This window comes from Harpegnathos saltator, unplaced genomic scaffold, assembly GCF_003227715.2.
Source record: "Harpegnathos saltator strain DR-91 unplaced genomic scaffold, Hsal_v8.6 scaffold58, whole genome shotgun sequence".
Classification (NCBI taxonomy): domain Eukaryota; kingdom Metazoa; phylum Arthropoda; class Insecta; order Hymenoptera; family Formicidae; genus Harpegnathos; species Harpegnathos saltator.
In genome coordinates, this window is record NW_020230404.1 from 853,741 (window position 1) to 868,582 (window position 14,842).

Here is a 14,842-nt window from a genome sequence, read left to right on the forward strand (position 1 = left end):
ATTTAGGCACAGTTTACCTCGTCGCACCGTCCCGCAATGGTTATCCCCCCGCAACTCTATGCTCTGTCCCTATATTTCTATGTCTATGTGCGCGTCATTCGTACGTGCGACCTCTACTTCGGAGAGAGAAAGCTCGCCTACAGCTCGTCTCAATCGTCATCCGTTCGAAAGTATGAAAGTATCCACGCTAGCCAACTACTGCAAGTAGCTCTTCGTGACGTTGTTTGTAGCGGATGTGTAGTGCGTTCCTCACGATTCGGAGATCCCCGCGTCGATTGATAATAACGTCCACGAGTCACGAAGAATACGGAGTGAAATTGATCATTAGCCACGTACGATCGACAATAAAGAAGGCATAGGAAGTACTCTTGCACTCGCTTGTGCGAATAACAATACGCTTCGCTGTACGATCGTTATCGCTGAAGGAAAAAAGAAAAGACGAGTAAACAGCTACGTACGCGCGCGCGCGGTCCCCGCGAATCGCGGGATATTATTATATAGCAGACGCATCTATTTACTTCAATAAAAGTCATGATAAACCGGTTCCACCTCTGTGACAGCCCTCCGACTCGTCCGCCACGCATGTTGTTAGTTTTTCAGTCATTCTGTCATGACTCGCGCAGCGCATCGACCGACAGCACGACGACGTGAGTTTCTTCTCGTGAACGTTCGGCGACGTAGCGCTCGCTCGTGATCCGGCCACGTCGGATTTCCTTCACGCGACTTTTGCCGCGGCGACTCTCGAGACGACGTCTCTCGCCGTCGGGGACGATCGTCGCCGTGCGATCGGAGGGAAACTCGGCGATTGCTTTGGGACGCGGGCGTTTGTGATTGTGAGAGGATGAGGGTGTCTGTAACTGGCTATGGCGACGCTGCTCTTTCGATGGCAACATCACGGTCATTCTGTCGAGCGATGGCGGCGCTATTTGCTGCAGATATATATATATATATATGATAAATGTCCGGACTGCTGCGTATCTGTAATAAGCAAGGTTGGAAAGTAACGCCGTTGCCGTTGCAAGTCGCCTTCTTCTCGGTAATGACGGCCAGGTAATGACGTTGTTTTCCCTCTTCTTCCTAATCTCAGTAACGATAATGGTAATAACATGGCAATTTCATTTCCCGACGGTAGCAAATGCATCATCCTTGCCGCGAGCGAAGGATATATGCGCAGCAAAGGAAGGTCTTTTTGAATAGAATTAATTTAGAAAGAATAACGAAATCGTAAAACGGTTCGTTATTTTTCGAGCAACGATAATGTGATGACGCGTTACGTTTTCAGAATAACCGCCCCAACTTTGTTTACAACAGCGGTGCGCAAAGTGATGTACCTTCAGTCGAACAGATTTCTGGACTGACACGTCGGTCGTCGGGAGAAATTGATCTGAATCGACTGAACGAAATTCCTTTCTCGCGAGTTTCGTTGCCTCGACGAGTCGAAAGCGATTCGTTACGTTCGGATATGTTGCAAGTACCTAACCTGGGATTAACATAGCACCGGTCGATCGGTGATTTTAACGCTTGGCCGAATCACACTGCAGCGCTTGCGTCGTGCAGTCTCTGCGCATTGTTCATCTGCCTGTCCACGATGGGATTTTAACTCGATGCATTTACGACAACTAATACTCATTCTTGTCCGTTCAAGGCGCGTGAGACATTGCTCGAGCGAGATGATGCAGTCGCGTTCATCAATTTCGACAAGTCGGACGTTATTCGCAGATTATTCGGTAGTTCTTCGTAGATTGGTCGACTGATTGCTGTCGGAAGAACGTCCGCGATGGGAAGTGTCCTCGAGGTGCTAACGTGCTCGCGAAGTGCTTCAAAGTATGCGAATAGAGCTTGCAAGCGTCTGACGAAGCGGCCTCCGCCGTGTGCGAACAGCGCTTTTTTACGCGTTAACGGCGTCATTCGTTAATGTCGTAATGTGCGGGGAAGTGAAACTAATCGTGATGACTTGAGCAGAACCTTGGCAGAGTGGCGGACTTGTAATTTCGAGGCTGTCTCACATAAGTCCCTGAGTTTTTGTTTTGAGTAACGCACGATGCCGTCCTGCACCATCAAATCCTAAACATGATGTGTCAAAATGTTTGCAAGAAATCACTGAATATATTTAATAAACCTATGTGTATATAAAGACACGAAGGCAATCATTTTATCGCACGATTGCCAACAATAGATGAATATTTCGTAAATATTTATAACCTACAGATATAATTTATATAATATTGTATACTTATTTTACTAATATCAATAATTAACACTAATTATATTAATACATTTTATTGATATAATTGATGTTGACAGAAATATATAACGAATACTTATAATAATAAATATAATTTGTTGCAGTTTAGAGGTAAAGAGGTGAATGAAGATTACATCGGGTTAATTCAAAGAGTTAAGCGACAACTAAATGTCGACGGACATTAATATTATTATTACACGATGCTACTCTTGTCGCTTGTATAAAAATAAAATTGTTTTGTGGCGGCATGTCTTTTTTTTATCATGCAGCCGGTCTTTTGTCGTCAGTCACAGAGAGAACGACTCTTTGTCTTGAGACTTCACGGGCAAGCAAGTTGTTGCGCGTTACTCGAAACGAGAATGCCAGGCGCGAAACATCGTCTCGAATTGACGAGTTAGCCATTCTGCCGAGGCTCGGAGAAGCTAACAAGTAAACACCTCGGGGAACTTCAGACGCCGATTTGTTTCCAATTTTTTATAGTTATTTTTAATGCCAAAATATAAAGAAATCTGTTATCATTTTTAGCTTAAATTAATTTTTTCAATTTTTTCGAAATTTCTAAAGTTTTTTGTTCATTTCTTGTTCATTTTTTACCAGATTTGGACGTTAAAATGAGCTTGTTTGCTGGATAGTGAGCCGAAAGATTACCCAACGTCGAATGTAGCGTAAAACTGAACACTTTTTCAACAATGACGTCGATCACCCATTAGATGCACCATTTTACAAAATGGTTCTGACTCATAATCGGCGACATGTGTGTGCAAGTTTCAACAAATCAGCTATATATATATATTTTTTTTTAAGAAATATTGTTTTAAATATGTATAAAATAATGTACTTGTGCAAAACTTCAAAAATTTCGAAAGAATTGAAAAATTAATTTAAGCTAAAAATGATAACAGATCTCTTCATATTTTGACATAAAAAATAACCATAAAAAATTGGAAACAAATCAGCGTCTGACGTTCCCCGAGGTTTACTTGTAAGCTTCGCGACGCATACGGCGACCGTGTTGCTTCCGCGAACGGCAGAGTCCGAGCAGAACCTAGGGGGAGCAGTCTAATAAATATGCATATTGTAGCGAATGCCTCGTGCGCGGATTCGTCGTTACACCGTCTAACCGATCGCACGAACCCTTTCAGAATGGCATTTTGGCCGTACAGCGGAGGAGGTCGATCCCTTGGCGTTGATCACGCAGCAGAACGACAAGTCGGATTGGTGGACGTCCTTGAGCCAGAAGAACTTCCAGTGTCCTCGTTGCGACCGGCGCTACAAGGTCAAGAGGTCACTGCGCCGGCACCTCATGATCGAGTGCGGCAAGGCGCCCAAGTACAAGTGCCCTTACTGCTTGCACTACAGCAAGTACAAGGCCAGCATATCGAAACACGTCAGGCACATCCACCCGAGTCTGCCGTACCCGTTGCAACGACTCGATTAATCCGCGTTGCGCCGCGCTGCGAGAGAGACCGCGAGTTCTCTCTCCGCTTCTCTGTTATTATTTATTTACCTCTCGTATATCACGCGATATCACGCGCCGAGGCGCGTTACTCCAGCGTCGAGAGCGGATCCTGGCGGATCTCGTGCGTCTGCTCTTTTTAACTTTCTCAGCACGAAGTGTTTCATCTTATTGCGTTTCTCAACGTGATGTCTTCTCTGTGATCCGACATTGTCTTTCTTTTTCGTCCTCTCTGCCTGCCCTGTTACTGTAAGTGTAACGAATTTTGTGTGATAAGAGAGAATGTCAAGTTTTTTTTTACATTTGATTAAAAATTAGTTACAATTTCTCTCAAACATTCGGTAAATTTTTTTTGTGAATAAGTGGAACAATCTTGAGGGGGATTATATCCTATAGTGTGATCCTAACTTTGTTGAAATCAAATTAAATTAGACCCCGGAGCAGTGTCAAGTTACGTAATTTGGCATTCCTCCCGTAACGTTACATGTAACGTTACATTTGCCCGTTACAGTGAATGGAGATGTGGAGTGATATCGACTCCTTAGGTCTCCAGCTCTCCTTTTCTCTCTCTCTCTCTCTCTCTCTCTCTCTTTTTCTCCCTCTTTCCCTCTCCATTTGTGGAGATGACAAAATGGGCTGGTCGATATTGTTATGATTTCGCGTCCTTTCCGCGGGAGCGATGAGTCCTACACGATTGCGTTCTGATCTCACACACTGCTCCGTCATTTGATCTCTGTGAACTCATCGATTATGGCGAGACACGCGATTATCGGTTCATCATACCTCTCTAAGAGGTATTATTAATTTACTACTTACTCTGATGCATTTGCGCGTAAATCGCGCGTCTCGTGCGGAATTGACGAGTCGTCGACTTGGTTAGTTGTAAACGCGACACAAACGCTTCTACGTTTCATTTACAAATTTGTTCCTCTCGAGCGAATCAAAGTAAAGATATCTTTAGGTCGATAATTTGTTATAGTTATAGTTATTTGACTGACAGTCGACGAGTATTAACTGATTCTCCGTGGAAATAGAAACTCCCATCTTTCCGTTTGAGATAAATATTGAAAATGAAATTAATTGCATTGTTTAATATCAAGTCAATTAGATTATTTAATCGGTTGAGTAATTGAATTTAATTAACAGCTTCCATGCGTCTTGCGTATGACGATACTATATATACTTGCAAACTGTAACAATAACGGCAACAATCGTTACTCTTAAGTGATTCTCTCAGCGAAATTTTATCGATCGCATACAGTGATATTATACTTATAACTGATCCGCCATACAGTTATAAGTATAAAATTTCAGTGAAGAATTTTACTTTAGAAGGTACGAACTAATATGAATATGGCTATACGGAAGAACGCTGTGCAGCTTGTAAATAAAAAACCAATCTTGAAATCGATGACGCTCGTATGATATTTTCAAATATAACACGACGATCCGATATCGATTGCTGATGCGCTCCCCATCGACCATTTGTTAATTACTTTATTAATAACTTTCACGTTATTACAATCATTGGTGCGCAACGAGCGAAAAAGACATCGCTGGTTGTTATTTTCTGGCGCTGTTGTGTCGGCGCTTTGTCGCAGACTTGTGAAAGATTCGCGAGGAACTCGCCAGAGTCGCACAATCACCCTCTCGTTTGTGCGTTTGAAGGGACAGTTGATGAGAAAAATATTGCGAGTCGACCAACACATATTTATGCGCATACATAGGCGCGGAGAGAGAGCGTGAATGTGGAACACGTTTGAAATAAATCCACTTTAAGAGTGTTTTCTCCCTCCTTCCCTCTCTTCCTCCCTCCTTCCCCCTCTTTCTCTCTCTCTCTCTCTCTCTCTCTCTTTTTCCCTCTCTTTTTCTCTTAAAGGATACGGTAATTTCCTTGCGTAAATGTTGCGTAAATGAGAGGTGTGTCTGTATGTTCGCAAGCATATCTCGCAGTACTAGAGTCGTCAGGAGCACTGCGAATCTCCCTCTTCCTCATTTATACACGCACACAATGTCCTGTATCCTACGAGTATACATGTTCTTTCTACCGTTACACTTCAGTCACGTTGGTGCTCTACGATCCGACCTTATCCGATAGACACGTGCGGCGACACGTGCCGCGTCTATCTGATTGCTAACCGTGTGTGTCAAAGCTGTCTAAAGTTTACACTTTATCTTCGATCTAAGCGTGTTGTCTTGGCTGAAGTTCCTTTCACGCACGTCTCTTGCCGTTTTAGATCACGTCAACTGACACGTTTAGACCTGTCGGAAATTATGATTTGTATAATTAAGTTGTAATATAAAATTGAATAATATAAATTAATTGATAACTGCATATAATGATTAAATTATATAACTTATTTAAAATATAACTATGATTATAATGGAATAGAGTACAAAATTTAAACGGAGATTGTAAATATGATTTAATTTAATTATAATTTTATACGTTTGGAGGCGTGTTAAATGGCGCATTTGAAAACGGCAAAAAAACATTCAGTGGGACAAACTCCAGCCAAATTACACGCTGGATTCCACCGGCGGCGAAAGAAACGTCAATGTGCCTGCCGTTTGTATCGCAACTCCGTCGTTTTGACGACGACAGTAAGACACGGATCGCGGGGGATCAACGGAGGTTAATTCTCGCTTATATACGCCGCGAGGATGAAGAGAACCGTCCGAGGGCTCGTCCCGCTATTAATAAAGCGCTATTCGTGATTGCAGATTACGTGAAGATGACGTACTACATGACGCGCGCGAGGGATCGGCGGCGAAGTCGCGGTCAGGGTCGTTTCACCTGTGACAACTGCGACCGTCGTTACCACCAGATGAAGAACCTGAGGAGGCACATGACGAACGAATGCGGCAAGCAGCCGATGCATCAGTGCGCCTTCTGCCCTTACAGAGCGACCTACAAATCCTATCTGCAAGTACACATGATGAAGCATGCGAGGAAGAACTTTACGCCTCGCACGGTCGTTATCAAGCAACATCGAAACTCATGAGAGCCCCCCTGACTCGTGCCGTCGAAGAGATGCTACGCTCGCTAGAATAATTTATATATTTACATATACAATATACGTATATCAGAACGATTGTCACGTGACAGTTTCCACGGAACCGAAGACGGCGACAGCGGTTTCCGGTTCGGCCGTCATCATTTCTTCGGTCGCGCGTATCGCACTCGTCACAGGCTTCGGAATTATTCTTCTTTGTCACCGATTAAATTCACACTGCGTGAACAATCAATTATGCAGCGCCGCAGGTAGCCCTACCTTGAAGGTAGAAGATAGCGTCGTCGCCTTCGGTACATTTGCACAACAGTGATTCTTTCAGTCCTTTCGCTACAACGTGCGTGCAACTGTGAAAGCGCTAACGTGTGGCGTCAGCAGCGCGAATTTATTTTGCAAGAGAGTTTCGTAAGTTTTTTTAAAAAATTGCGAAACTCTCTTAAGCCTTTTAATTTGTTAAATATAATATTATGTATTATTTCTCTCACACATAATGTTATATTTAATATTGTACTATTTTATGTATATTGTTTGCCAGCTGCGTAACATTGTACATTTTATTTATTACATTCTGTCGCACTTTTACTCGCACTTTTAGCAACACAATCTCTCACTTTTATACTTTCTTCGTAAATACAAAACTGTAACGAATAATCGTCCATCATGTAGCGGATTTGTATGACTGTCTTTCGTAGCGAAAGGATTATAATCGATATATATAAACGCTTCCGAGCGCGTTCTATATATGTACAACGTCTCTGATGAAGGGTATTACCTCCAGGGAATACACTCGTTTGCGGAATGGTTTGAATACTTCTTTTTGTAAAGTAAGGAACGCATCAGATGGTCACAATTGTGAGCCGCCGCTGCCAACAAATCTGCACGATAATCCTTTTTGACAGAAGCTGAAGTGACAGTACGTGAAACATCTCCGACGTCACAACTGCTACGGAGGATTCGGGAGAAGTGTAAGTATATTCTTCTCTTATCAGATAAGACTATCATAAACGGCTGATACCTGCACTGTGCACTGTCACTTTGGCACCTGTCAAAACCGATCACCGCGCAAACTATTATGCGAAATATTTACTCACATGTTGGTAACATATTATACTAATATAAATATTTCTACACTGAAAGCAAATTTTCCCCTTCAAGTGAAACATTTCTTTAATCGACAACTTGTCATCGAAGCGATCATTTATTCCACCTGAATACAAGTTGGATTTAAACAAATCCAACTTGTATTCGAATGTAGTTAGTACGTACCGAATAAATATTTCTTCGTCTTCTGGATGTTTCTTCCTTTCAGCATAAGCAACGGCTCGTAATTGCAAGTATTCGATGCGCTCGAAAGCTCATCAGGGAAAATGCGTTCGAGCCATCTCGCAAACGGGTGTACATGACGCGGTGGACCTCTTGATAGATATATTTTTTGTTCCCCTTTCTCATCACGTGTCGGTTCGAAAAGCTAAGCATTCCATATTTAGATTGCTGTACTAAGGTATACATATTCGTTACGAATGTCGTTTAAAATACGTTCCTCAGGTCTAAGATTGATTCTGAGCTCCGATGAAACCTAATAAAGTCAGCGGCTTACCCCAAGACCAACACCCGAGATTCTTTACGATCCAGCTCTTCCGAGTTCTCTCGTTCCCTTCGTCCCTTCGCGGTACCACGACGCTTTCACCTCGTGCACCTCGTGGAACGCTAAATTTCGCAGATTCTCGCGACGATGATCGAACTGATCGATAAAGATAATGGCCGATAATCGCAGTAAACGTCGCGATCGGTCAAGAGGTAAGTGAAGTGCGTTTTCGCAAAAGGCACCCAGCTGGAACACTTTAACCTAATAAAGAATGCGGCTGGTTCTTTTTCCATAATCATTAATATCGCCCGAATGCTCGTACGACGAGTTTCACCGCGTGCTCTTATTTGTCCTCCCTTGATTGTTGGCAAGAATCCTCGCGAGATCATGAGTCGATGTATCGGAATGTAGAGATTTCTAGGTGGAATCTGTATATGTGCTCGAGAGTGTTACTCTCCGTCACAGCCGAGTTCCGGAAGAAGCGAGCCGGTATCGTCATACGTTATGCCGCGCGGTCGCCGGGCGAATGAAGCCGCGCTAACCGTTTGCGCAACTTTGTCTGTTCCAGACCCGAAGTACGTCGTGGCGTTCAAGCACACCTGCATCACTTGCGGCAAAGCCTACAAGCACAAGCACCACCTGAAGCGTCACCACGACTTCGAGTGTGGGATCGATCCGAAGTTCAAGTGCGCTTTTTGTCCACACCGTACCAGGTACAAGGACAGCCTGATGAAGCACATACTGGCTCGTCACCAGCAGCTCCTTGAGCAGAGCTCGCAGTATGGCGGCCACCAGCAGTTGTTCGACAGTCAAATTGACAGCGACGCGAGTCTCCATGCGCAGGGAAGCATGTTCAACGCGTACCACGATTTCACGCAGAATCTCTAACTCGATCCTCCTGAGCGAACATGTGGCATTATCATGAGGCTACTGAACCCTTGGAGTGCGAGTAGCGTCTATAAGGAAGATTTTCTCATCATGTGCAAGCAACGCCTTTAGGCGTCTTCGTTTATCAAGTTCCGATCCACGATGGGTGCAGTCTTTAGTCTTGGTTGCTCCGAGTCCTAAAATTTCTCTATAACTTTAGCTGTTAAGGTAACTGTTCGTTAAAAGAAAGTCAGAATTCACTAACTAATTGATGCTGTCGGTCAATTAAATTAATCTCTCAGAGATGGTGAAGTTGGTCCTAACACGGTTTGCTTTTGAACCAGAGTGATCAAAAAGTGACAGCTGTGAGAAGCGCTTTTTCAGTTTTCAGCTTCGCCTTAACAGCTGACTAACTCATAGCGTTGGACTTCGAGCGAAAGGCTAAAGACTCACTACCTTCATTGCGAATCGGATTAATTTAATTGACGCTTAATTGATTAATTAAACTAACCTCTTGAAAATGATCAAGTTGGCCCTAACGCGATCTGTTTCCACCGGAACGATCAAAGCGACCGGGTCTTGAAAAAATTTACGGAAAAACGTTACGCAACAGCAGAGATGTTGTATAAATTCGATGATGATTTTTGCAAAAAATTACAAGTTAGTCATTTTTCGACTGCGTTGCTAGTTTTGGTGTTAACGTCGTGACGACTGACGCTAGTACCGCGATCGTCTTGCTTCCTAGCGGCCTAGGCGCAGTCTAAGGGTTAACTACTACATCAGTATTCTCCCTCGGTAAATGTAAAATTTGTCCTAAATCCGCTGGAACATTTCGAACGTGCGCGCGCTAGCCGATCGTTTAATTGCCAATGTAGCAGTGGATTCAAGTATCCGAGTCGATCTCATGAATTATGCGCGCACCAGCGGTGCGCCGGAAGGTCAAGTAGCACGTTAATGGAACATTATTGAGCTTTAATTTAAACGTACCGCGCAATTTTTATATCGAAGAGACGAGTCAGTGTCGGAAGTTCGATACCAAAGTTTTCCACCGCGTCGTAAACCTAAGATACAAATGATCATTAGTCACATTCGCGAGTGAAATGCAGCGGCTATTGTGTATAATATGTATCACTGTATAATAATATATATGTTGAGAGACGAACGTACATGCATATTTATATGTACATTTGCGGAGAACACCCTTCATCTTCGATGAATAAAGGGTGAATAAAGGTTTGATATTCCTCGAGCCAACCTCAAATAAACGCTTCCCCTCCTCATCCCTGCCCTTCTCTTTATCTACACATCTATCTATCTGTTTGTCTCTCTCTTTCTACCGGACATGCATCGGACATATATGTATTTGGTACGGACAAAGCTCGCGTATCCTCCGAGCCGCACCACAAGCTGTATGTACCACATATTCGACTGAGATTGAATCTAATCATATGTGTTATAAACTCTGATCGCAATGTGAGTATACGTGCTGCGTCTTATCCGCATCTCAGCGCCGCTTTCATGCCATTAACTCGATCGACGTGACGTGTGCGGATCTCAACCCCCGAATATCCCGGTGTCGAGTCGAGTGCTGGGTTACATCTCTACCTCTCTTGATTCGCAGGTGCAGCCTACAGTTCGGCCAACTGGACGATACCGACGTTGCCGTCGACCTCGCGCATCGCCATGTACACCAGGCAGCTGCGCTCGATGACGACGATGAGCGAAGACGGTAGGGCCGGAGGCACGGGTCCCCGTAAGTATCTCTGCAACGATTGCAGCCGGACTTTCGCCCTGAAGGCCTCGCTGATGCGGCACAAAGCGTTCGAGTGCAACAAGGGCCGGCAGCCGTACGAACGGCAAGCCTCGGAGGACTACGACAAGAAGAAGCTGAAGAAGAAGCACATGTGCACCCAGTGTCATCGCGTTTACGCCTTCTTCACGTCGCTGTGGCGGCATCAGAAGTACGAGTGCGGCGTGGAGCCCAAGTTCATCTGTCCCATCTGCAGAGGCCGATTCTCGCAGAAGAGCAACCTAGACCGTCACGTGCGAACGAAGCATTGAATTGCGCCCGGGCAGAGCTCTGAGAATTTGAATATTCGGATTTCAGTATCTAAGTACTATACATATAGGGATGGTTTACCTGTGTGTGAACGCGACCGTTTTGTGTCTTTTTTTTATACACATGTATCTACGTGACAATACATTCGTGAACGAATTTTCTATCGTATAATTGTATGTGATAGTGTTTTTATCGTTAGATTTTGCGTTATATGTTTCGTGAACGTTGTTAATATGACAAAGAGCCATACACACAATGAATAATTCGATTGACTTTCTTCGTTTCTTTGTAGGTATACACTTGCTTGCAAAGCGGTGTAGATGCAATGAAATGAAAGATCGCGGAAAGTAAATCGTCACCAAATCGAGAGCCATTATTAACAGGCTTGTGCAGTAATCGGTTATCTGATAATAATATAATGAAAATATTTATGTTTCCTCCTCTTTTCAATTTTTAATCCTTAATTTCGAGAATGTTATAATCGCAGTTCGATCTTATTTCATTCTGTTTAAACCGTTTTGCCATCAACAAGTATATGTTGGTGGATGCAAGTACGAGGCAGTTGCAGAGCAGAGGTCGGATCGATGAAATTGGTACGTCAGTCGCACTACTTGTGCGTGGTACTGCCAAGTAAAAAAGAATAATAAGATATTATAAAAAGTAATATAGACGCAGAGTACAATATCGAATAATGTAATAATAATAATTATATCTTACATTATCCTTTAGAAATTGGATACGACCCATGTGAAGAAGACTAGAATTAGGTTACCGATTGTCCCTGAATATCAGTAGCCCACTTTTGTTTGTCGAACCAAAGAAAAGAATTTGCTCGATTACACTCGCGGTTACCGTTTCTTTGATTACCAATTATATTAGGTATAAATATAAAGAAAACATTAATTGTATAAAATCAATCTGTCGCCAAATAAAAACTTAATCTCTCTCTCTCTCTCTCTCTCTCTCTCTCTCTCTCTCTCTCTCTCTCTCTCTCTCTCTCTCTCTCTCTATCTATCTATCTATCTCTCTCTCTCTCTCTCTCTCTCTCTATCTATCTATCTATCTATTTATCTCTCTATCTCTCTTTCTCTCTCTCTCTCTCTCTCTCTCTCTCTCTCTCTCTCTCTCTCTCTCTCTCTCTCCACTGAGCATTTAATATCTCTTAGGCAATAAATCGTCTATTTTTTGTAGCAGAAACGCGTGTTTTATACATCGATGAATATCCACGACAATTACGAAAGCGTTTCCCACGGAGTGTGTCAAGTTGGCATTCAGACTTCACAATTCGATAGTTCTGATCGGAATCTCGTCTTCTTTCTGAAGAATATAGGACTACCTTTATTTTTATCCAAGTTCCAACTACTGATGCTATTAGCGTTGTAATTAAGAACGGAGTGCGCTTACTCGTCATTCAGCAGCAAGCAAGACCGAATGTGTCCCTGATAGAAAATTTTCTTTAAATTTTTTAAAACATATGAAAGGAAATCTCTATCGGGAACTCAAGTACTCGTCAAGAGAAATCAGATGAGCTGTTCGGTCTTGATGTTGGGTGTAAATTTAGTTCATACCCCTCGTTCTTGAATTACAGTTTCAGTTAGCAATGTTAAGCTTCATAAACGTAAAAGCATTCCTGCACTCTTGAGGAAGAAGTTGCGATTCTAACTGGGAACTATCGAATCGTAAAGTCGGTCTGCTAACTTTGCGCGTCCTTTCTCGCATTCTTATCGTGACGTAATACGTAACGTTTGTGTGGCCGGAAGAACATGGTAAAAGTCTCCAATGTGTGCACAGCTTCTGGACACCAGGTTATACATGTAATAAGTGTTGCCTGGGCGTTCTTCAAGGTATCTATCTTGTCCAATTTCGTAGACGAGTCGTTTTCGGTCACGCAATCGCCGTGATTCTCGCAGAGGGACGAGCGAGCCTGTTGAAATACTCTAACATTGTTCTTTTTCGTTTGCAGGCTACGCGTACGGGCAGTCAGCGAGCATCGATTACCTGCGAAAAATCGCAGTCGCGGAGACGCCAGCGTCGCCGCTGATGTGCCCACAGTGCGGACGAACGTACAAGATGAAGCGCAGCCTGAAGACCCACATGAAGTTCGAATGCGGCGGCCAGCGGAACTTCAAGTGTCACGTATGTCCTGCCAAGTACACGCAGAACATCAGTCTGCGTCGTCACCTGCTGCGGCGGCACAACATCTACCTGGCGCCGAAGTTCGTCGTGCCCAGACGTCTCTTCACTTAATAAGCTTCGATGTCTGCGACACGCGCAGCTCCTCCGATCTTTCGATCGCTGAGACTCTTTTCGCTGATGACGACGTCGCGACGCGTGGAAGCGTCGCGTCTGACGAGCAAGATCGACGATTTAGATCTAGATTTAGGGGAGAAAATTATTCATGTACGATTTGACATTGAGCCGCACTCAGGAGAAGGCGGAAAGTGTGCGAGAGCTGATGTGCCGATAAAGTCAAGACATATTACTCCGTTGATTGTCGGAGCGCTCGCTCTGCATAATTGTAAATTCTCCCATCGGAATTATTTATTTACACTGACTTGTCGTGCGCGAGCGATAGTTCTTTCGGCCTTTAAGTGCCAAGTCAGATTCGGAGTTAGATACGTAAGTTCACATTGTGCTAGTCAATCATCTGTGTTTGATCGTTCAACTTTTTTTACTTTTATGAAAGAAATGCGAGCTTCACTCGTGGGGGAAAGGTGAGTTTTACATCGAGCAGCCAAGGACAAAAGGACATTTCTTCCTTATTATTTTCATTTAGTTGGACGGACATTCGTGCATTACGAATTATCGAGTTGACGAATGCGTTCTGGTTTAGCGTTACTAGTATAAATGTTAACAATCCCGTCAGATTATCATATAATCACCTGAACTTTCTAGGATTAAGCGATTTTCGTTGAGCCGAGGGAGCCCCTCCGCGACTCCTGGCGAATATTAAAATAAAATGTACGTCGGAAACCGAGCTGTCGCAGGAGGGTTCTCCTTCGGGGGAAGAAATTGCGATGTATGTCTAGTCCACAATAAATTTTCGATAGACGATCGTTTACTCTCAGCCTTCCCGCTTCCTCCGCCGCCCGCCCCCCCCCCCCCCGAAGGACACTGCCTCTCGGCGGCGGATTCGTCCAGGAAAACATTTTCGTGCATTATCGATATCGCTTCGAGAGACCCTGGAGGTTACATCGCGGCCGATACTAACGAGTCATTCCTCTTTTGCAGAGCTGTTCTCCATCGGTCGGCGCGGACCCAGGCACAATTTCAAGAGCAATCGGACCTTCAGCTGCCACCAGTGCGGAAGACTGTATCAGATGAAGCACAATCTAATGAAGCACCTGAGGTTCGAATGTGGCGGTCAGAAACACTTTGCGTGTTCCCTGTGCACCTCCAGATACACCCAGAACGGCAAGCTGCGCCAGCACATGCTGAACGCTCACAACATATTTGTGCCGCCGCGCAAAATCCGGAGGAGGTCCTACATGTCGACCGGCAATTAACCGTCGGAAATCAATGGCTTTTTTAACAACAAACAATAAAAAGGGGTCACGAGTCGCCCGACACAGAAAGCAAACCGTCGTTCCGTTTGTCTACCTTCGTGCACAGTCAT

General features: G+C 43.9%; 1 protein-coding gene across 10 annotated transcripts in view; it reads left to right on the forward strand.

Moving 5' to 3' along the window:
* LOC105183462 (longitudinals lacking protein, isoforms A/B/D/L) overlaps window positions 1–14,842 on the forward strand; it is a 207,640-nt gene that overhangs the window by 150,140 nt on the left and 42,658 nt on the right. Inside the window, exon 7 of one of the 10 annotated variants that reach the window (XM_011141618.3) lies at window positions 14,458–14,801. The exons of 5 other annotated variants lie outside the window; for them this stretch is intronic. In XM_011141618.3, coding sequence (XP_011139920.1) covers window positions 14,458–14,732 — 275 coding nt within the window. In that variant the 3' untranslated portion in view covers window positions 14,733–14,801. Of the gene's footprint in view, window positions 1–6,425; window positions 6,768–8,868; window positions 9,212–10,788; window positions 11,271–13,189; window positions 14,279–14,457; window positions 14,802–14,842 lie in introns of those variants that run through there. 4 more of the 10 variants (XM_011141611.3, XM_011141587.3, XM_025303836.1 and 1 more) reach the window with 4 other exon arrangements.